At 39.5% G+C, this 23973-nt stretch overlaps 2 protein-coding genes across 2 annotated transcripts in view; one reads left to right on the top strand and one right to left on the bottom strand.

Annotated features, from left to right (window-relative positions):
* mtch2 (mitochondrial carrier homolog 2) overlaps positions 1-12135 on the top strand; it is a 13986-nt gene extending 1851 nt beyond the window's left edge. The window contains exons 3-13 of the mRNA XM_008405042.2: positions 2015-2121; positions 2748-2774; positions 3436-3492; positions 4288-4345; positions 4440-4491; positions 4567-4626; positions 8013-8106; positions 10624-10671; positions 10753-10820; positions 10895-10970; positions 11744-12135. Coding sequence (XP_008403264.1) covers positions 2015-2121; positions 2748-2774; positions 3436-3492; positions 4288-4345; positions 4440-4491; positions 4567-4626; positions 8013-8106; positions 10624-10671; positions 10753-10820; positions 10895-10970; positions 11744-11830 — 734 coding nt within the window. The 3' untranslated portion in view covers positions 11831-12135. The remainder of the gene's footprint in view (positions 1-2014; positions 2122-2747; positions 2775-3435; positions 3493-4287; positions 4346-4439; positions 4492-4566; positions 4627-8012; positions 8107-10623; positions 10672-10752; positions 10821-10894; positions 10971-11743) is intronic.
* A 3138-nt stretch (positions 12136-15273) lies between these two features.
* Positions 15274-19821, bottom strand: znf414 (zinc finger protein 414). Its single transcript, XM_008405041.2, has 5 exons — positions 19466-19821; positions 18337-18453; positions 16936-17041; positions 16418-16854; positions 15274-15878 (listed from the first exon to the last, which is right to left on the bottom strand). The coding sequence occupies exons 1-5, from the start codon at positions 19515-19517 to the stop codon at positions 15709-15711; spliced, it is 882 nt and encodes a 293-aa protein (XP_008403263.1). The 5' UTR covers positions 19518-19821; the 3' UTR covers positions 15274-15708.
* Between the last annotated feature and the right edge of the window lie 4152 nt (positions 19822-23973).

Below are 23973 nucleotides of genomic sequence, written 5' to 3' on the forward strand. Positions count from 1 at the left end.
TCTTGTGTTGGTCATCCAGAGAAGCTCAGTGCACGTGCTCAGCGTCACATCCAAATGCTGTCTTTGAAAGACAGGCACAGGAGTGCTGTCAGTATTGCTGCAGAGATTGAAGAGGCAGGAGGTCAGCCTGTCAGTGCTCAGACCATACGCCACACACTACATCAAGTTTGTCTGCATTAGGAAGAGGAAGCCTCTTCTGAAGTCTGCACACAAGAAAGCCCGCAAACAGTTTGCTGAAGACATGTCAACAAAGGACAGGGATTTCTGGAACCATGACCTGTTTTCTGATGAGACAACGATTAATTTGTTTGCTTCAGATGGTCTCAAGCATGTGTGGCAGCAATGAGGTGAGGAGTACAAAAATAAGTGTGTGACGTCTACAGTCAAGCATGGTGGTGGGAATGTCATGGTCTGGGGCTGCATGAGTGTTGGATAGTTATATTTCATGAACTCCAATCTGTACCGTGAAATACTGAAACAGAGCCTGATCCCCTCCCTCTGGAAACTGGATCACAGATCAGTGTTCCAGCATGATAATCACTCCAAACACACCTCTAAGATGATCACTGCTTTATTGAAGAGGCTGAGGGTAAAGGTGATGGACTGACCAAGCATGCCTCCTGACCTAAGCCCAATAGGACATCTTTGGGGCATCCTCAAGCGGAAGGTGGAGGAGCGTAAAGTCTCGAATATCTGCCAGCTTTGTGATGTCATCATGGAAGAATGGAAAAGCATTGCAGTGGCAATCTGTGAAGCTCTGGTGAACTCCATGCCCATGAGAGTTAAGGCAGTTTTGGGAAATAATGGTGGCCACATAAAATATTGACAGTTAAGGAACTTTCACCAAGAGGTGTACCGTATTTTCCGCACTATGAGGCACACCTAAAAACCTTCAATTTTCTCAAAAGCCGACAGTGCGCCTTATATATGGACCAATATTGAACCACAACAGGTCTAGCAACTACGGTAAGCAGCCGCCGACTTAATTTTCGCCCGTAGAAGAAGTGCGTGGTGCATGCTGGGATAGTTGTCAGAATGCTGGTTTGTTAATAAAGTTTGATAAAAGCCAGGGGATCGGGGGAAGAGAGACAGAGACTGCGGCGGCAGCGTGTCGGTTGGTCTGTGTTACCCAGAAAGCAGTTGGGCACAATATCGCAACACCGACACCATGAGTGAAACGATGACTGGGGCAGACTACTATATAAAGTACTTGGGGACCATTTCTTTACAAATGTGGATGTGTAATAATAGAGTACGGAACAAATTGGTAACCCAAACTGAAGGGTCTATTCTATGCGCCTTATAGTGCGGAAAATACGGTACTCACTTTTGTTGCCAATGGTTTAGACATCAACAGCTGTATGTAGTTATTTTGAGGGAATATATAATGTATATTGTGAGTGTGTGTATATATGTCTGTACATGCATATCTCTATCATAAATGTCACATTCACACACCTATACAATTCTCCCTGTGTTAAACTGGGGGAACGCATCCTGATGGCTAAAATTCACCCATCAGTATCTGATGGGGAAACTGGAATCAAATTAACACCTGGTCAGCTGCTGGAGCTGGTTCTGTAACATAACAACTCCATGAGCTGGAGAGAAATTCGATTTAGATTTGCAAACCAGCCATTTTCTCTCCATTTCACAGCAATTATCTGCTTTATGTTGCTGCATTATATAAAATTCACATAAATTACATTCAAGTTTTTATTTTGATAAATGAGCCTGATCAGAGGCCATATTCCAATTAATGGACATATGTCCAATGGACATATATACATAATTACTTCCCTAAACATATCGAGTAATAGACTTAGTCCTGTTCTAAGCCCAGCAGGACTATAGCTTAATAAAATGATCAGTAATTAAATGTTCTATTTATTTATTAAAGTTTACATTTCATAATTTTTAAAGCTCAGTCGTGTTCATGTTTTCACATTATGGTTTCTGCACCTGTCTGATGTGTTTTCTAATCTATTATAATGTCATTTTCTCTATGTTGCAGCTAAGCACATTATTAAGATAGATGGGAAGGCTGGACTCTACAATGGACTTGGTCCCAGGCTGTGTGCTGGAGCCATAGGCACCGTTGTTCACAGCACAGTTCGGCAGGTAGGCCTGAAGACTTGAGCTGCACAGTAAAACTCATTCTGGTCATCTAAACCTTAAACTGCAGCCTGTCACCATAACAAATTTTGCTGGATGATAAATTGTCCCAGAAGATAATGCGATAAATAATATTGTTATTTTGAGAGCATTTTTAAATTATATAATTGTAAGGGCAAAATAGTGCAAGAACACATTTTCAAAGATCAATAAACTTTAAATTCAAATGAACACTTGGCACTGGAATACATGTTAAATATCCAAAATTAATAAACAAAACAACTGAAAAATAAAATAAGTTATAAGGTCTTTGGAAACAAAATTGTTTTTCAAGAAAAGGGCTAGTTGAGACCACAAGACCAGACTAAAGACTTGTTATCAAGTTTTTGGTAGAAATTAAGAAAGAAAAGAGAAAAGATAAATTATGCAAATGGAAATTATTGAGCTAGTTTTATTTTATTATGCGATTACTTGATTTATTGCTTACTGAGACAGACCTAACAGCAATTCAGCCTTTTCTGTCACGCATCTTTCATTCCTTGCTGAAATTACTAATGTCACACTTAACTAGGTTGGAAAAAGCTGTAATTTTTTATGTTTAGTGGTTTTAATAATATTTAATGTTCTTCTAGATATGCCAGGAAAAGAGCTTACCTCAGGTAAGACTGTTCTGCTTTCACTAACTAGCTTTAAATTAACCAAAGACTTATAAGTTGACCTGCAGTGTTGATTATTATGAAGCAATAATAATAATATTCATTCTAGAATGTATGCCTCTGATGGTGGCAACATGTTGGAGCAGTTCTATGACCTTCGACCTTGTGTGTCTGGTGGAGTCAGTGAATGTTTGGACAGTTATTCCCTCTGGTTACTCATGCTTTTCAGCTGGAAGGATTTCTGTTCTGACTCCTGGTTTCAGGCTGTTATGATGTGTAACCATGACGATAAGGTATGGTTTCTACAACTGGGAGCAGCTGATTAACAGCTCAAAAGTTCAAATTATACTGAACTCTGACCCCACCCCCAGAGGAGGTGAAAAGGAGGCAACTAATGGCGTCATTCCGGACATGCTACTGTTAAACATCAACTCTGTTGCCTGGATATTGAGCTGTTAGCATGGCATGGCAGTGGTGATAAACCTGGAAGTGAACCAGTTTCAAAGTGCTTCTAATATGCATGAATCCCAGTAGAACATGTGCTTTACCTGGATGTTATTGCTGATCATAAGTTATTATGTATTCTTCCCTGGGTAATAATAATGCTTGGTGTGTGTGTGTGTGTTTGTGTGTTTGTGTGTATGTGTGTGTGTTTGACATGCAGCTTCCAGGTAGCAAGCCGAAAGCAGATGAGAACGCTCTGAAAAGTGTTGCTGAAGAGGTAAGACTCGGATTGTTCTGTCCAAGTTCTTCATTTAACTGGCTCAGTTTAGTTTTAATTATAGTCCAGCTCATAGTTTCCCACATTGATGGTCAAAATATGAAGGAGCCACTCACTGAGAGGCAATCATCTCCATGACAACACCTGTCTCCACCTCACTCCATGTCAGTCTATATGGTCAGGCTGACCGCTGACCAGCAGCAGCGATTCACTCATTTACCATCAAGCAGTTAAAGGACACCCCTCTAACTGTCACTGTCCATACCACTTTTCATGCTTCATTCTCTCTGGGTGGAGCTGATGATTGTACCTGTTGGGTTTTAGTTAAGCAGAGTCACTAAAGCCTACTTGACATGGCAGAATTGTTTTTTTGTCCCAATTTCCCCATTCCGTCGATCTTAAAACATTTGGCATTCTAAGATTATGGTTTAAGGTAATGGTAACCAATAATCCTGCCGTGTGTGGTCTGTTAAGACTGATCTGGTCCAGTCTGTAGAACATCAGGACCACTTTGATCTAAAATAATCATATTCAACATGTTGGATTATCTTGGCCTGATTATCGCAGTGTGTTACCAGCTGAGGCAGTGTGTTTGGTTGAACCACTCCTCTGAACATTTTGTTGACTGATGTCTGGGAGTTTAGACTCTACTTTAGCTCTTGCAAAGTGATGCTCTAGTTGTAGATTGAAAATTCTTTTAAAGTATTCTTTGTGAAATAATTTAGAGTAGCAATGTTTGCTGTAGTGAAGTTCTCCAGTGATTAGCCTTGTGTTTTTGCCCTGGATTGTCCACAGAGTACCAAAGAGATGATTGCTCGATCGTGTGCCACCATCGTCACACACCCATTTCACGGTAGGTCCCGTTTCTCTGCTGGAACCAGCTTAACCCCCATAAGATGGAGGACTAGTCTGCATGTTGAGCTGAGTTGACTGGCTGTTTCTTCCAGTGATCACTCTGAGGTGTATGGTTCAGTTCATTGGGAGAGAGACAAAATACAGGTAATGTTATATTTTCAGATGGAAACGGTCATAATCAGATGTTTCTTCATGATCACGTGTTCCTTCTGGTTTCAGCGGCATGCTTGACTCCATTGTAACGATCTACAGAGAAGAAGGCATTTGGGGCTTCTTTGCGTAAGTTTTATGTCGTTTAGTAAACCCTCTAATATTTGACCCATCCTTATCACAGAGGTCTATTGTCTGATTTATTTTATTTATTATTTCATTTTACCTGGTGTATTCAGAACACATTGTATTCATACCAACACTAGAGTAAAAAGTGGATAGCAAGGAATGGAAGAAAAATGACCTGGTGGTCTCAGAGCCCCCCACTCTCCTCTCAACCAACCACACTGTCAACATGTTTTCTACATATTCATCTCAACAGGCAAATGTTGAGATGAATATCATAACACAATCTAGTTTGGGTTGTGAGCAATCCAAACTGTTTACAATCCAACATTGTGAACAGTTTGGATTGAAAAAGTGATAAAAATATGAAGTTATGGTTGTTTCCCTCTGATGTGGGACATGAAATCTGTTTTTATTTGCTTTACATTGAGTTTCTGTTAGAATGTACAATCAGCTTCTCATGATATGATCACTTTATGGTAGGGTTGTCAGAATAATTAATGTTTAGATTATCTATACTAGTGTTTCTCCACCCTGGTCATCTCCGCCTCCCTGTCCTGCATGTTTTAGGTGTTTCCCTTCTGCCACACCTGAATTGTATCTCTGGGTGGTTAACAGGTTTCTGCAGTACTTGATGGTCATGCAATCATTTGAATCAGCTGTTCTGAATACAGGCTCATCTAGAACATGCAGAGCAGGGGGGCTGAGGGCCAGGGTGGAGAAACACTGATCTATACTAAAACAAGATTATTCAAGATACTGAGTTTTGCATCAGAACTGATATAAATTGATCATTTTTGCAGTGCTGCACTAACACTGCTGTGATCAATAAATAATCTGACCTGTAGTTGACCTTTGACCAGGTCAAAGGTAAAACAGTACAGCCTTGTACAGTGGTCCTGTCCAAATACTCCCACCCTCATTCATCCTTGTGTCCTTTAAATGCACGTTCATGTTGAAGGGTTAGAGGTCATAGTGTGTACCATTGTCCACATCCGCCCTTCGCCCCACCCATTTGGGTCCTATTTCCGCCCTTATGCCAAGTCCGCATTTTTACGGACTTCGGCAAAGTGTACTACCCACAATTCATTGCTGGATGTGACGTTTTGAGTTATGAGACTTATGGCAATGTTTTGTTTTTTCCAGTCTTTATAGAAAATTCTAATGGCATGACAGGGCACACAGTAATAATTTTTTTTTTTATATGATCAACTAGCAGAAAAAAAGAAGAAATAAAAAGAATAGTCATAAACTAACTGAGAAAAGTCAAACAAAATGTTACAAATGCAAGACAAATGTTAAATCTTAAATTAAGACATTAACATATTGGTATAAAGATTGAGCTTTTGTGATGTTGCAAAATTTAAGCACTCTCTTAAATAAAATTAATCACTTTTTAAAGTGTAATTTCACTTTAAAAATAGAGGTGATTTTTAGAAAGCAGTATTTGTGAATGAAAATTTAACCAGTGGATTACATTGTTAATATCATAATTCAACTCTTCATCCCCTGCCAGAAAACCACATTTTATTACATTAAAACTTAAAGCTGGAATAGATTTCTTGTACAATATCCACTTTTGAAAACATTTTTAAAAACATTAATGAAGTTGCAATTTAAAAAAGGTGTATGGTCTCAAAATCTCAGTCACAGGAATTGATAGTCATTTTTCATTTCTTTTGCAGAAAGTCATTATAGGGAAAACTATACATAATTATGAAATTAACATGTTTTTTTGTGGGAGTGGAATAGAAAGGATTTTAGTTCTTATTTTCTTCAGAGATACTATCATGATTTTATTTTTAAATGTTTTCTTCTCAGAGGAGAAGAAACGTGATGTCAGAGTTCCTGATGAATTTCTTGTAAAATTTTTGATTCATAAAGTCGCAACATTCATAGTTTATTTTGAAAAGGACATTTTAGTTCCATTAGTCTTTTTATTTTTCAAATGTAGAATCAGGCTTTTGTTTATATATATATATATATATAATGTGTTTATGCCGTATGCTTGTCCTTAACTTGATATTTGTTATTAGCTCCACTTTATACCAAACTAACTTTACCTGCATAAAAGAGATGGTTTTATGAGTAACAAATCATGTCTTTAGTTAGTCGAATGGCAGACTGTTAAATTGAATATCAGTACATTTTAATGTGCATTTTTTCACAGAGCAAACTCTGTCGCAAAAAAATAGACTAAAATCAGTTTTCTAAAGTAAAGTATTGAAATAATTTTGGTTTCATCCTACTGAACATGTGTGATTATGTAGAATTTTCTGTATTCAGCTAGTCATAACAAAATGCATATCTCCAGCAAATATATCCAACAATAACTTAGGAAAGCAAAAATACCTTCACATTTAAAATAATTTGTTTTGTTGTAGTTGGATTTTTTAACCAGCATAAATGCCTTAACAGTAACCAGTTCCACCATTTTGGATCCCTCATGCTAATTTAGCAGCTAGAAAGATAATCAGAGACTATATGGTGTGTCAAAGACAACGACAAAAGCTGATAAACAAAATATGTCTCCTGGAGGCTGTATAGAGATAACAGCAAATGTTTGGCTCCAACTGCGCCAAGTTCTAGAACCTCTAGCTCTACATTTACACTGATGTTCATTTACTGACATGCTGAACATCTCATTCTGCTACATACACTGTTTTAAACACACACAGACCATGCACATGGACAAGAGAAGAACTTGAAGTCATGGAACATTGAGTGTTTTTGCTTTTTTATTTACATATACATATGGACTACAAAAAAAATCTATGTATAACATGGACTACCGCATAAGTTGATGTTTAAATTAATATTTTGATAATAGAAATATATTGAAGAGCTAAGTCTGCTCATGTTAATATTAATATTGCTTTTGGTAATGGCCACTTATGTAGATATTAGATGTAATTCTTGTACATGAATTAGGTGCCGGGATGTTTGGCCACTTATGTTAAATTTTGTGAATTGTAATTTCTACCAATTTAGTTTTCTTTGAGCGGTTAGAATATGTTTACGTTAGTTGGTTGACAACCAAAATCTGTCAACTTTTTTATTTTCAAAGTCTGAGTCAACAATCCTTAAACACAAGTTATTTTAAGTGGTTTTATTGTTGTAGAATCCATCAGTAAACTTGCTTAGCTCTTTCGAAAAACAAAAGCTCAAACCTAATTTCCAGTCGGTTTTATAGTATCCACTTCTGTCTGTTTCACCTGATTGAAGTGGACCGAACCAGTACTTTAGTGGACCGTTACAGAACTAGCTCAGCTCATACGTATACTTCAGCAAGTTTGATGAGCGTTTACGTTGAATAGCTCCATTTATTCATTTTGTTAATATATGCTTTGAGATGGTGTGAATGTAATGTACATTGAATGTGTTCTCAGTGGTCTGGTCCCTCGCCTGCTGGCTGACGTCCTGTCCTTATGGATCTGCAACCTCCTGGCTCATGCCATCAACACTTACGCCATTGATAACTCGGTAGGCTGATCTGCATCGCATTGGCACATTATCTATAGAATCGCATGCTGCATTTACTGCTATTAATCAGGCCACCAAAGGGCCTGATTACAAGCTAAAGATCCTACTCACAAATACACCAATATTTCATTATAAGGACCTTTAACTTTAACCTGTGGTAAGTGGTCAAAGCTATTTTTCTGGCTCTCTTTCTAGAAAAAGCTTAAACTTTAGTTAAATTGAGGCCTGTTTAATAAATATATCACATGATAAATTTAAACAAACTCAATAATTTCCATTTGCATGATTTATCTTTTTTTGTTTCTACCAAAAACTGGATGGCTAAAACCTCCAGTCTGGTATTTGGAATACAATTTTGTTTAGAGACTTTACAACTCGGGCTGAACAGTGGCGCAGTTGGTAGAGCTGTTGCCTTGCAGCAAGAAGGCTCTGGGTTCAATTCCCGGCCTGGGGTCTTTCTGCATGGAGTTTCCATGTTCTCCCTGTGCATGGTGGGTTTTCTCCGGGTACTCTGGTTTCCTCCCACAGTCCAAAAACATGACTGTCAGGTTAATTGGCCTCTCTAAATTGTCCCTAGGTGTGAGAGTGTAAAACCTGACCTGTATGGATATTTATATCGGCCCCCTGTGAGGAATTATGATTCTTTCCAGAGTTTTTGATAAAGGTAGGACTTTAAACACCACTCTGGTTGTGCAGCTCTACTTGAACTGCAGGAATAACTTGTAGTGGAGCTTTCAGAGGTGCATTGAGGAGCGTTGAGAATGATGTATATTTGTGAACAAAGAATTTTGTGCGGCTTTTCCATCTCAACACGCTGCCCAGCGTCCGGCTCTGTCTGCGCTGATAAAGTTTATCTATGTGTTCCCGGTTGGCCAGTGTATTAGTTAACGAACTAGCGCTAACCTGATCATGCAAGTTCAGCCTGGTGAGGAGCTTTCGCGCTCTCCTGTCTGTAACGCATTACGCTGATTTTATATTATTATAGTATTATTTTTCATATTATTTTTCCAGTTACACAATGCATCAAACTGTATCAAATGCTTTGTCAACTTAGTCAGACAGAGTTAATGTGCGCAGAGATCTGAGAAACTCGTCTCATAAACTTGACCGACCAGAATAGTTTCAGTGACGCTTATTAAAAATTCAACAGACACAAAATGAAAGAGCTACTAAAGCCACATTAGCAGCATTGAATTAAATCTCCCGTTTGTTGTGCATCTCTGAATAGTGCAGCAGATTACCTCATCATGCAGGGCCGGTCCAAGGCTGGATGAGGCCTGGAGGAGAATTTGACTTGGGGGCCCCTTTTGTTGCTAAAAACATCAGCACCTCTAACAGATGTGTTGGGAATAGTTTAGTTGGTCAACCTAAAAAGCATTCAGTTATGATTACAATTTACTAAATTGTATTTGTGAACAAACAAAGCTCAAACTTAAAGATTAAACTCACAGCATCAGATTGCAGCTAGGGTAATAAAACAATCTAACTATTAATATTGTTCTTTAAACTTGCCAGCTCCTTAAAATCTTACATTCAAATGTTAACAATTTAAAATTTTTTAATTTGTGTAATTTGAATCAAATTTAGTAGCATTGATCATCTCAATAAACAAGTGTTACATTCATATATCTGTGGTCTCTGTTAAAATATTAGCATTTATGGGGCCCCTGAAGCCCTGGGGGGCCTGATGGAGCTGCTGACTTAATTTGGATTAAACAAAAGTGCAAATAATTGATATTCATTTCAATTGAATATTTTGATTTGTTGTTTTTAAGACTAGTTGTGGGTTTAAGTAGTGTTTCACTGGCGATGTTTTCCCGTAACGTATAATTACCGAGTGATATTTTTAAATTTCCAATCACCTTAACATCTTTTAATACAAAAACACGGTGGACCACCTCGGCATCCTGACCACCGGGCTTAGCAGGTTTTCTGGGCGAAACCGTTATCATGTATTGCAACTTCTGAGACAATTTATCACCCAGCAAAATGTATCATTACAAGCCTAGTTAAAGTCAGTGGAAATGAAATGCTTTTCTTTAGTGCTGCACATTAATATAAAGTCATAAACACATTTGATCTTCCTAATCTGAAAGCTGTCCTATTCCAGACAGATAAAAACAAAAAGTGACGATGTCATCACTTTCTGTCAACTTGTTCCTCGTCCTGGATAATATGATGGACATTAGAAGTCTGGTGGAACATGAAGGCTGACTGTTGGTTTAGTTTGAACAGAGCTGTAGTTCTACAGGCATGTCTGTCTCTATAATCCAAACATCTGAGCTGTAATCTTGGATTTGGAGAGCTTCATAAAACCTGCTTCAGGTGGTTAACAGACTTGTTGGTCACTTAACGGTCTGAACAGACAGGAGCAAGAAAACAGCTTGTTGACGCACGTCCAATGGAGCGCAGCGCAGCGTTGCACTGAGAGCAGCAGTGTCAGCTCCTCATAGAGCTGCCATGGCTGCTACCAGCTCAGGTGGTTCTTTGTCATCACCCAGTTGTTGTGTTTTCCAGATGAGTCACACAGGGGAGATCAGGAACTGCTCCCAGGCGGTGACCGGGGTGAGTGTAATGCACATTGCAGAACATGCCTGCAGCAAATGCAGAGAGTAATGTGCGTGTGTGTGTTCTTCTGCCTTCCAGTTCTTTGCAAGTATGCTCACCTACCCCTTTGTTCTGGTGTCCCACCTGATGGCTGTCAATAACTGCGGGTAAGTTGGCAACTTGGCTGCCAAAATATCTCAGATCAGATGAGATGAGCTGAGCTGATGTGTTGTCCTGTCAGGCTGGCTGGAGGCATGCCCCCCTACGCGTCTGTATACCCCACCTGGGTGGACTGCTGGAAGCACCTGAGCAGGGAGGTAAGAGCAGTAGCAAAGCATGCAGCAGCAGCTGGTTCCCCTTACATCACAGAGGGCGCTGCATTCACAACAACTTTTGAAAAGTGCAGCTCACAAAAAATGTATAGAATATATAAAATTGTCTGCATTGATTCCGATTTACATGAAGGAGAGCACAGCTGAAGGCGCTGCATGGCCTGCACTGTTCCCGCTCATGAACACACATGTAAAGTAGTATAAATACCCAGAATGCTCCCACCACATCCAAATAACCATGGCAAGACATGATCAGCCGCTCCATGTACCCTGTCGCAACAAGCAGTATAAAAATGAATCGCATGATAAATTAGAGCTCAACAATTTTCATTTGCATGATTTCTCATTTTTCTCTTTAGTCATCCTTCTCTCCAGTTTGGTGTTTTATTCTCAATTAGCCTTTTTTTTAAGGACAGTTACAGAAACTTCATAATTCAATTTATTTGAATTATGAATGTGATTCTGTTTTATTTGTTTTGGATATTTAAAATGTCTTCCAGTGTTAAATGTTCACTAGTTTATTGATCGCTGAGAATGTGTTCTTGCTTTATTATGTCATTACCATTATATTAATTGAAAATAGTCTCAAAACCACAATATCATCATTTATCACCATCACTTCTGGTATAATTTATTGTCCAGCAAAACTTGCTAGCCGTCATTAAAACATTCAGCCTCCAAATTCTGCTGGAAAGAAGCTTTCCTCCTGTTTGGTTCTGACCCGATGAGCAGAATCATCTCTCTGCTCTCTGTTTCAGGGGAACCTGGGCAGAGGCAACAGCCTGTTTTTCCGGAAGCTTCCCGCTGGAAAGAAGTACGTTGTTGATGAGAAGAGATTTTTTTGAAAACCCCGTTTCACATAGTTGTAATAATAAAATGAAACAAACTGTAAAAATAAAAAACATTGTCTAATCAGGACGCCTAACTGTTGGCACTTAATCTTGCTTTGTATGCACTGGTTTACTGTGGGTCTTTGCTTTACTTGCCTCTCGCCATCTGAAGTAAAGTCGTTCATTTTGACCAACCTTTATTTAAGTGATGTTTCTAAAGGCTGATTGTGGACGGATGGAGAGGAGAGCTTAACTCTGTAGTCAGGTGCTTGTATAAATTTCTTCTGATTGACCCAAATAAAACCTTTTTTTTGACTTCAGCTGTTCTGTACAGTAAATAATTACATGTTAGCTAATGAGTGCTGGAGGAGCCTCTGAACACAACAGACCCTGAATGTTCCTTCAAAGCTGCAGTATGTGACTTTTATAAAAAATGTTTGCTTGTTTAAAACTGTCACCATTGTCGTGACAGTTTGGTATGAGACAATCTGTGGAAAGATCAAGCTCCTTCACCTCCTGCTTGAGCTAAGAAATGCACCGTTCCCATGGCGTCCTGACCAAAAACAACCAATCAGAGCCAGGAGGAGTGTCTTAATGCTGTCAATCACAGATACTCACCACTAAATGGGCTACTGGCAAGAAACAACTTACCATAACAGGAAGAATGTTACTCTGCCATCATCTGTGGCCATGGTAACGAGCCTGAGCCTTCTTGGCAGGCTCTGCTGTCATGGAGAAGCTGCAGAATAGCAGGCAGCAAAAGTGTGAGGGCAGAGGAGACGAAGGAGGGATGAGCTCTGTACGAATGTGATTAACAGCAATAAGACCCTTATCCTGGCTCTGATTGGTTGGTTCTAAATGGCATTGGGAGAAGGCAGAGGAACTAGATATTTTTTTTCCAGATTGTTTTTTTTCACCATACTGTCACAGCAAAGTGACAGTTTAAATAAGTATTTTTCTTTTTAAAAGTAAATACTGCTGCTTTAAAGTGTTGCTACTCCTGTGTGAAGCTCAGAGTAAGGGTTAATGTAATGTTGGAAAATGCTAGCAAAGTGGGCGGAGTCGAGAGACACTGAAAGGCCTGCTGAGTGGTCAGGGCTGTGGTCACAACAAAAGAAGCACTTGAACTTTTTTGCTATATTTAGCGATTTTCCAGGCCTTTTTAGCAACTTTTTCTGAACGAAAACTTGTCAAATCCTGAAATAATTTTTTTCTGTTTGGAGATGGCAAACACATCCTCAACAGGTGGAAACTAGCACAGATTTCTCCTCCAGATGCAAACCAGGAGGAAGCTGTGAGGCTGTGCATTCAGACCACAGCAGGTGAAGTGCTCATAATTTAAATGGATTCATTTAATTTCATTTATAAGTTAATTTTACCACAGTCAGTGTATTTTGTCACTGAGGAGAAAAAGATGTGTTCATCTGCTTTATGTGTGATGGGATTTGCATTCACGGTTCAGCTGGTGGAATATTAACTAATCTTCATAAAGATTGTGGCTAAATAGCCTATGTCAACATCAGTTAGAATTTGGCGAGTAAAAATAGAATATGATGGATTCTTTATGGGAACAAAATCTAGCACCACCTCTGGTACAGAGCATCATAAGCAAGTTAAGTTTTAAAAAATAGTCACTAACTGAAGCTGGAGTTCTACCATTCACGGCTTTGAGCTGTTCACAAGGATCCATCTAGACCAGCGTTTCAACCTTTTTCAGCCCAGCGCCCCCCTATCCATTATCCAGGTCCCTCACTGCCTTCATCAAAGAATTTGTAGGCTACGTTGCACTGAATATTATTTTATTATTACTATCACAGTTGTTTTGATTTTTATGGTTGTTTCTATATTGCCAAAAATTATTTCCCAGGAAACAAAAAAGCCATGGGAATAGAAATTATTTTTTTACAGACATCTAAGAAAAATACAATTGGTAGGCCAAACATCAGCCAATCAGAGTAGAAAAACTATTCTTGTTCTTTGCCATTTTCTAGTTGTTAAATCTTCCACAAAATGACCAGATAAAAGATGTTCAACATGCCAGTTTAAAGTTTGAACTATTTGCAAAACAACTGAGCTCTGCAACCTTAAAACATGGATAGAACTGTAACTACATTAATCATAGCTCTTCTCCTCTTCAGTGTTTGTCAGTTTCTGGTGGTGCAGCTCTGTGCTGCCTTCAGGAGAATGGGACATCAGAGCATCATCCATAAAACTTCACCCACATGGCATTTATTGTGCAAACCAGAGCTTTCAGTGGAAAAACAAAAGTTCCAGGTCCTTTTAATGCCATACAAATATGAGACAGAAACATGGATTATATCTTTATATAGACCTGTCTATTGATTTATAGATTAATAGTTCGTTGCTCCGTTCTATGTCACGGTTCTCCTGTTTCAGAGTTTTGTTCAACGTGCGCATCGTCTTTTTTTTTTACCCCAACAGGCGCAGAGCGGTCGGGAAACACGTAAAGCAGACTGACGTAAAACTTTTAGCTCCGGTTTTCTGATGATTAAAATTCAAAAGTGCTGTGGTTCTGCTGTTTCATACCAGATCACTTGCAGGACTGATGTTAACTCTATAAAATGAACGCTGTCTAACGTGGTATCACACATGGAAGGATTTCTTTATTTAAATGGGTTCATTTTTCTGAGGGATGTTTGTCAGAGCGATTTTCTGTTGTTCTTCCATGGAAGCGGGCAGACGAACATTAAAACACTTTAATATAAGTTGCTGCTTTGACATGATCACAACACTGACAATACATATGTACAAAAATCCTCAATAAAACATCAAATATTTGAAAATCAGACACCAGACAAATTGAATCACAGCAACGTCATCAGCTGGTGTAACGCTGAACTGATACGGTGAAGCTACCAGGAGCAGGAGAACGGAGCTGCGCCAAAAGCTACAAACACTGAAAAGAAGAAGAGCTGCCATCAATACAGTAGCAGCCAGACATGATTTAATGTTACGAAATACAGTTTTACCAAGTTGCTCAAAGTCTAAACTGGYATTGTTGTGGATTTAAGGTGTAAAGTTTACCTTTGACCAAACGCCCCCCAAAGGAATCCTAGCGCCCCCCTTTTGTAAATATTTCCACCGCCCATGTTGAGAAAATCTCTCAATTTGGACAGATATCAGACAGATATTAATATCAGATCAGTGCATCTCTAGGTTAGAGCTCAGGTTTTAAGCTTTTCAGGTGCTAAAAAGCTTCTAATCATTGTAAAAAAAACAACAAAAAACTTGTTTTTACACATACAAGGTAAAAAAAAATCCCTGAAGCTGAACTGCATCCAGAACCAGAGGAAATAACAGCTGCTCCAACATGCGGGTCTGTATAGTTAAAGCATCATAATGACGTGAGTCAACACCAGGACACACCGCCATGGTTCACACACAACAATGTTGATTATGACTTGAAAGAAAAGTGACAAAGAATGACAAACATGGAACAGATCTTTAAGTCTGTTTTTACTGCCAGTATTTAAACATGTTTTCGCATAGGAACATCTGTCTCATGCAGATGTTCTTAAAGATATATTACACCTTCCTTTCACCAGATAGTTCACTGCCAAAAGTAGAGGTTAGAAGCCAAACCAAGACATGTTATTTATTACCAGGAGAATAATAATCACAATATGTTGTTACATTATGTATTAATCAACTACTAACATTGAATTAAAACTAGATATGGATATTTAAAAATGCTAGATATCAGTTTGCTTAAATATTAAGTTTTGGAGTTCAAGCAGTAAGAATTACATTTAGTCAATATTCACTGAATGTCAGCGTAGCCATGTGAACGGTGACCAGGGAGATGTGTAGGTTTTTGTCTGGATTAGCTCCGCCTCTCCTCACCCAGCTGTAGAACTGAAGAAAACCTTGAGCTAAGACTTGGGGACAGTACTTCCTGCTTCTTCTCCAGATTTGTTGCCATGGTGCTGACTGTTGATATGTTGAGTCATTTCCTTGCGGTTGGTTAGGGTGTGACCACACTGGACACAGGTATAGCGCCCCCTGGTGTGCTCCCAAAGGACACGTCTGTGGCTCGACACAGCTGAGGCAAAAGGACAAACGGTTAAAGGTGACCTATAATTCTTCCTTGAACAAATTAGGATAGATCTATACGCTATAAGACATGATCATTGCCTATTTTGAGCTTTCAGAATGAGCTGTTTTAGTGATCTGCCACTTGTATAACAAAGTGTGATGGCAGCAAGGCCAAGAATAATTTTTTAAAGTTACTTGGTCAGTTTAAAAAAATCATTCTTGGCATTGCTGCCATCACACTTTGTTCTAATAGCTGAGCAGATTTCTGCCAGTTTCTGGCGTTTAGATAAATGATGTTTGGAGATGAGCTTTTGGCGCCTCTAACATTCACATTACTTCCAGTCAAAAGAAACCTGCTGGTCTCATTAATCTGCCAGGGTATGAATAATATTGGAGATAACTGTTGGACATATGACTGGAGAACTATTAATAACTTTCAGCACCACTAAGACAGAAAATTAAGAAAAAGTTATTTTAGACACTCAAAACAGAAAATACGTTTAGAGCACATAAGCTTTGAGTTTATTACCATGGAGACAGGCTCACCTTGATTCTTCCTCCAGACAGCGGAGGAGGCAGGGTAAGCAGCTGATCCTGGAGCAGCCAGGTCTGCAGCCGCTTTGGGAGCTATGGGCCTGAAGCTGGCCGCCAGCTTAGTGGCTGCATCCCTGAGAGGGCTCTGTGGGGGGGCTTCCTGGAGACTCAACATGGGGGGCCCAAGCCCAGGGTCAGCAAAGTCCGGCACAGGGACAGCAGAGGGGACTGATGTGGTCTGGATAGGAGCCTGCTGTGGTGACACCGACTCTAGCTGTGGAGGGGCCAGCTCAGAGGTCCTGGGGGCCAAGTTGGAGGCAGCCACAGCAGCCAGCACGGGGGCCGCCGGCTCTACAGCCTTTGGTTTGGCCCTCGGCACCTTGGAGCAGGTGTGCAGGTGGGCCAGGAGGCCCCGGTAGGAGCGCAGCTTGGTGCGGCAGCTCTCACACCTTCGCACACAGAAAACACTCTGTCATTTTCAACACGCACGCACACACACACACACACACCAGCTGTTAGACTCAACTCACTGGAAGTAGATGTTAGGCTTGTAGTGATGCCTAGTGTGTTCCATCAGTTTCTGCATGCTGGGGAAGGAGGCGCTGCAGCCGCTGGTGGAGCACAGCAGCTTCTTACCTGGAGGGAGGAAACAGTCTTCAGCCACTCAGAGAACACTTCCTGGGTCAACTCAGAGAACACTTCCTGGGTCAACTCAGAGAACACTTCCTGGGTCAACTCAGAGAACACTTCCTGGGTCAACTCAGAGAACACTTCCTGGGTCAACTCAGAGCCACAGGAGAGAGGAACCACAAAATGGCTGAGCAAGTAGACGCCCTCTTATGAGTTTGCACCCTACTGCCCCAGATTTTGCACAATAATACATTATACTAACGGAGGATGAGTGTCTTCATGAGAGTTCCTCCACTTTGTGCAAAAAAACAAAACAAAATTAATGGTTACTCCAGAATTACTCAGACTAGGAGAAACGAGACATTGTGAGCAGAAAAGCTGGTGCTAAGCTAACCTCAAATCAAGCTAGTTTGGGTGACCATGATTATGCATCAATGGAGACTTCCAGTCCCTCTGATAAGAGGAGAAATACCCCTGTTACTCCAACCAAACCATTAAGATTAAAACAATCCAGGACGAGTCAAATGAGACGCTGGTTGAAGCAACTGACTGCAAGAATTGACAATTTTGGGGAGCAGTTGACAAAAACCTCCACAATGGTACTTAGCATTGCTAAGCTAGTGGAAAATGATGCAGCTAATATCACAAAGTGCAAAACTACTGTAAGAGAAAAATAGTACCTCAAATTACCAAAGAAAATAAAGAACAAAATGAAAAGGTAACAGAGTTGGAGAGATGCTGGAACCTCAAAATACATGATCTACCAGAAAAACATCATGAGAAGAGCTGTAAGGAAATAATGTGCATCCTGTCAGAAATCACTCATCATTGTATGTTTGCTAAGGCAGATAACTGTATGTTATCCAAATACATACAGTTCCAGATTTGGAAATAGAAAATGTATATGACTATAAAAAAAAAACAAAAAAAAAACTACATGACCTGATAATTAACAACTTTGGCTTTCTAGGGATGATTATTATACACAAGAATAGATTTCTTCAATCTACATCAAACTTTATTGCCTTCCACAAAGAGCATTTTCTTTTTGTCACCGAAACATATGAGAAAAAAGTTTTGTGAAAATCTTCAAGACGGTAAAAGACCTGAAGCTCATGGAAAACCTCTAGTACTACGCTTATGAATACTGAATGAACTCTTTTTTTAAAATTTGTTCTTCCTTAACCTTTCACTCATTTCATTTTCTCTTTGTTTAAACTTGCAGTTGCATTGTTTAACAACAAATTAAGTTGTTGGAATAAAAAGAAGAAGAAACTGAGGGAGTCCGACTGTGGGCTCACCAGGCAGGGACTGAGCCGGGCTCTCGTGGTCCAGGACGTGGCTCTCCAGAGCGCCCGGCTCCGTGTACACACGCTTACAGCCGTGAATCGGACACGGAAGTCTTCTGGTTCCCAACACTGACAAATAGAATGCAAACAGGCAGTGAAGTGAGCTGACTGTTGAGCACAGTTCCACTCAATACAGTCGGAAAATAAGTATCTGAACAGCCACTTCCACAGACGACGGGTCTGATTTTCACCTCAGCAATGAGAGACGGGATCCACAAAAACTACAAAAAATCTCTGGATTATTTTTAAATAATTAGCATTTTATCACAAGAATAATATGTTAAATAATATAAATATGCATTTACTACAATAGAAATATGGACCTTAGTATTTGCTCCAGAACCCTTTGTTTCCAGGTCAGAGGTCAGATGTCTCTTGTGGTTCTGGTCCACTCCTCCATACTGATCTTCAGATTGCTCAGGTTCCATGGCCCGTTGCCAGTTCCCTCCAAATGGTCCGTTTCTGAACAGATGACCCGCCCAGCCTCTCCTCAGCACACTGCAGCCATCCTGCCTGCTTCACAGACAGTCAGCCCCTATCATGATGCTTCCACCCCTGTGCTTCACAGTTGGGATGCTTCTTCCTCCTCCAAACACAGTGAGTGGACTTCATTCCAGAAAGTTCTGTTTTGGTCTCATCTGACCTCATGACCTTTCCAGGCCTCTTCTGGACGGTCCAGATGGTCATCTTAATTCAGATGGAGCTGGGGACCTTTAATACGCTCTAGGATTTTAACCCATGATGAAGTAGTGTATGGTTACCTTAGTAACATGTCTTTTATACAGGTAAGGAGTTCCAACAGGTTTAATTAATCCAGGTAATGAGTGGAGGGTAGAAATGTTCAATCTAAAACAGATTGCTTGATGATCAAATACTTATGTTAAAAAGTTATCTAAAAATCATACAATGCAATTTTTTAGATACCGTCTCTTACAGTTGAGGTGAAACCGGTGAAAAATTGGGGAAACCTGATCAATCTTCGGTGTATCAGATACTTATTTCTCCTCGTTTCTGTGCTCGTCAGTTTGCTGCGTTGCTAACGACCGAACCGCAGCAGAACCAGATCCGTGAAGAAACAAACCTCCGTCTTCATTCTTACTGGACTGCATTACAGTTTCGCCTGGAGACATCATCCAGAGACAACGAAACAGGTTGGAAGGAAAAACGAGAAAAACACGATGCGCTGAAAGCCACAAGAAGATCTGGGATAAACTCCGAGTTTTCAGTCCCAGAACTTAAAATATTAAGTTCTATAAACCCTGTTTTTCCCAGCAAATGGTTAAACGGCTTCTTCTGCTGCGGCCTTTTCTTCTTCTTCTTCTTTCTTTATTTTTATTGGCAGTTGGCAAAAAACATGCAGTACCATTACCGCCACCTACTGCTATGGAGCAGCAGTTCACAAGGATTGAATTCATTCTGCATCAGTGGAGCCCGCAGTGGGTCCTGGACTCCCGGCATCCTGCGCGCCCCAAATTTACATCCTTTATATCCATTGACATATCTACTTCTCCTACTTCTCCTAAGTTTATTTGACTCAAATACCTACGATATATTTAATCCAGTCTACCCTATTAAAATTAAAATGTTTCTTTTTCTTTATAAACTTATTATTTAAAGTTAATCCTACTCTTGTTGTAATGGGATAATGATCACTATTATTGAATTTTCATTAATCAACCACTGACAAACACCTGCTATAAAATTTTAAACAATTGTTAAATCAATCACTAACTCCATTCCTGTTCTTATATCAATTCTTGTTCCACTCTCCTCATTAATACACACAGTACAAGATTTTTCATTTCCATTAATTATTCTATAACTCGTCCATCTTTATCACTTACCCCATAGTGAACTACTTGCATTAAAATCCCCACACCATGTAGCTTTCCTTTTCAAATATCCCATCAATTCCTAAACCTTTCAAATGTCATTAATTTACATGGATTATAAAAATGTATTATCTTAGATTTAGAGTAAAAACTCCCCATAGTTCAACTACAATATATTCCAGTTCTACTTTCCCTAAAATCTCATATTGTATTCTCTGCTTTACAAAAATCCCACACCCTCCTCCACGTCCCTCTTCTCTGTCCCTTCTTATACTTTTATAACAAAATCTAGATTTGGTTTTAGCCATGTTTTCTGTATACATATAGGTGCACTCTATGTATAAAATGAAAATGGTTCATTTTACACATTTGCAGCCCCCCCTGTGTCTATTTGTTACATAGATACGGCAGTCAAGTTGAAGGGTAAAAAGGTTAAAAAATGTCCAATTCCACACACACACACACACACACACACACACACACACACACTTTCACTATTCTCTTTACTTCACTAGGAAGCTGCCAGAGAGCAGAAAGTGTTCATACAACTTTTGACAGGAACCTTTTCGGTTCCCCTGGGCAAACTCCTCCCACACTGAGTGACACTCAGTATAAGTGGGGGGAAAACATAAATACTCTCTGCAAGGGAGTCCTAAACGCATTACACACTGAAGGTACATGTGATATTGTCACTGTCAGAGATCAGGAAAAGAGCCGCAGGGAAATAAAAAGATGACAACCCTGGAAGTGCTGGAACTTCTTGTTGATCATGCCAGGGCCGACTAGGATGACATTAACTCACATCACAGACATCAAGTCAGTCTTTGAGTTACTCAGGCCTAGTGCAATACAGAAAATTATTGTTGAAATGACAAGTCTAAAAGGAAGGCGAGTTTTTGGAGAGAACTGGAAGGAGCTGGACCAGATGCATTTACATGCATATTTGAAGGTCCTCATTCTGACCAGAGTTTTCAAGTCAAAGAATGAATCAACAGCCAGTCTAAGGGATGCAGAGACAGGCAGGGTAATATTTCAGGCCATAATGTTTCTGGAGACTTCTCTCCAGAGTAATCTGATTTGACAATCGATGGACAAGACAAACTAGCAGCCAATAGAACAGTGTGGGACATGTGGGTTGTAACTTCCCCTGTTCTATAATCAAGGCCCTAATGTCACAGTGGATGAAAGGCTTGTGGCATTCATAAAGTTCACCCCTGGCATTCAGAGGTCTCTGCTCATTTAGGCAATGTATGCCTCCCACACCAGCTAAATATGGCATAAAAATCTGGGCAGCATGTGATGAAAAACCCAGTTATGTTTTGAACATGCAGGTTTAAACTGGAAATCCAGCAGCAGGATCATCTTTAGGACTCATTTGTCTTGATTTTAATCAGCGGGTCAATTTGACCCAGAGCAGAATAGTGTCTCAAGTTCAATTATAAACATCACCCCTTCAAAAAAAAAATCTAAATGTAATATAAAATTTTTTTTACAAAAAATCACTTTCAAGGATAAGTAGTGTAATTTTGTGTTTAGGTTTTTTCAGTGGGCATAAAAAAATGTAAATCACATTTTTTTTACGTCCAAATGAGTAAATTGTCGTCATCGATCCTTTATTTGTGAGAAATAAAAAAACATTATTGCACAAATATTGATTGAAATGGTTAGTATTGGAGTTAATAATCAGATACAAAAAAGTTTTGGAGAAATTCTTTTGGTTTCTGACACTATAGCATGACTAAACACTCTCCGGGTCAAATTCACCCACGAACATTATTGCTGAACCTCAGAAACGAACATAACAGGAGGGTTAAATGATTTATGACTAAATCAATTAAAGCTCGTTTTTTGCTTAGGTTTTGAATTCATTGTTTTATTTTTTCCTCATACTTCTTATCAGTCTAATTGGGGCCTGCCCATAGCAATGCATAGGGAGAGCAGTGACTGACTCTCCCACTGCTCTCTCTATGCATTGCTATGGGCAGGCCCCAATTGTTCTACACCTAATAGAATGTCTATTTATTTATTTATTAGGGGCATGTCATAGCAATGCATAGGGAGAGCAGTGATTGAAGGCCAGTCAGTCACTGCCTTCCATGCATTGCATGGCAGGCACCTATTGTTCTACACCTAAAAGAATGTCTCTATATTATTAGGGGCATGTCATAGCAATACATAAGGAGAGCAGTGATTGACTTTCTGAAGCTGGGTCTTTAATATCCTCAAGCTTTGAAATAGCAGGCAGCTACAAACCGGGTGTTAGCTGTAGTGGCTAAGTTTTGGCTACAGTCCGCTGTCGCCTTGATATCAGCAGGAAAATGAAAAAACTAAGCACTGGATGGTACTGGCTAATTACTGGACACAACGGCACACCAAAAATCTTGATTGTTGTTCCAGTAGCTCACAGATATTTTAAGTTTTGCGTCTTTTTCATGGTACAGATCTTGCAGCTTTGGCTAAAAACAATAGGAGCAAGCAGGACCCGGAACCAATCTATGCGGCATAAATTCAAACGGAAATACGTCACCCCTCTCGTGGCGTATACCCCATTGCTCTTTCGGCTAACTGGCTAATAACTGGTTTAACAAAACCACTGTAGCACATGGCATTAGTGTTGACATTTCAAATGACACTTACTACAAAATTTCAAAATAAAAGCCTCAATAATACTCTCAGGTAAGTGATAATATTAGCTTTTATGATCTTTTTTCCTCGAGATAGTTATAATATTAGATTAGAAGATAATAGAAGATATAATATTAAAATGTTTGCGACATTTTGCTAAGGCTTTTTTTTTTTTGTTAGCGTCCTTGAGACCGACGCTGAGAGTCTCAAGTATAGAAACTCTGTCTCCAGCAAACTGTCTGACAGAGAAAGCCAGCCCAGGTCCAGATAACTAATTACCATAGCAACGGGTCCCAGAAAGAGGCAGGGAGTAGTCTCACAAACAGGCGCCGAGGCAGGTCTCACAATGCATTGTGGGAAGAATACATATTTCCTGTGACTATTTATATTTTGCTTATATAAAATTATTATTTTTCTAAATTTTTGAGTGTGAATTAAAATCCTTAGTATGAAGCTTGAAAATTTTCGAGAAATAAACTATTACCGACTGTCTTTATTTTTATTTTTTATTTCGGACCGTGAGTGAGAACACCATGTGCGAAGATTATAGTCGTCAGTCTCGGACTGAATTTTATTGATCTCTGCATAAACCATTATAGTGTTGCAGTGAAGTGAATCAGCCTTAAAACTATGTTGATGGATCTGTCAAGAGCTTCAGTCACTGGACTTTGGTGCTCAACCTTGTCAAACCCAGTAGTGTGTATAGTGCTGACTTGCAAAGGGCAAGTCCAACTGTGCGAGTTCTTGCACCACCATAGGCAGTGTAATAGTATTCATTTTGAGTAGCATTTTATCTCAGTTTATAGAACTGACTTGCGCAAGCCAGAGCATTAGCATTTCACCTTAAAATGAGCTTTGAGCTAATTTTTGTACTTATTAGCCAAGCTTTGTATATTCAATGGACTAAGTCAGTGACAGACAACATGCTAGTGATGCCAAACATGCTACTGATAGCAATCATGCCAAGATTAACATTTGGCTAATTTCACCTTATGCATTAATTTGAACAAAATTAATGGTGCAAGTTCAGCTTCATCAACATGTTTCTGACTCTCCACAGGTTTTTGACTACAATTTAGCTCAACTTAGCATTGATGCTAATATTAAGCATCAGAGTGCTTTTCTTACTCCA

The sequence above is a fragment of the Poecilia reticulata genome, linkage group LG3 (assembly GCF_000633615.1).
Source record: "Poecilia reticulata strain Guanapo linkage group LG3, Guppy_female_1.0+MT, whole genome shotgun sequence".
NCBI classification, from domain to species: Eukaryota; Metazoa; Chordata; class Actinopteri; order Cyprinodontiformes; family Poeciliidae; genus Poecilia; species Poecilia reticulata.

Bases quoted from the DNA above. Each gene is read 5' to 3' on its own strand.
- znf414 (XM_008405041.2), bottom strand. From the start codon at position 19,517: ATGATGTCTCCAGGCGAAACTGTAATGCAGTCCAGTAAGAATGAAGAC. The intron at 18,454-19,465 runs GTTTGTTTCTTC...TCTATTTGTCAG, and splicing joins CAGTAAGAATGAAGACGGAG to TGTTGGGAACCAGAAGACTT. The intron at 15,879-16,417 runs GTGAGCCTGTCT...CTTTTGCCTCAG, and splicing joins TGTCTGGAGGAAGAATCAAG to CTGTGTCGAGCCACAGACGT.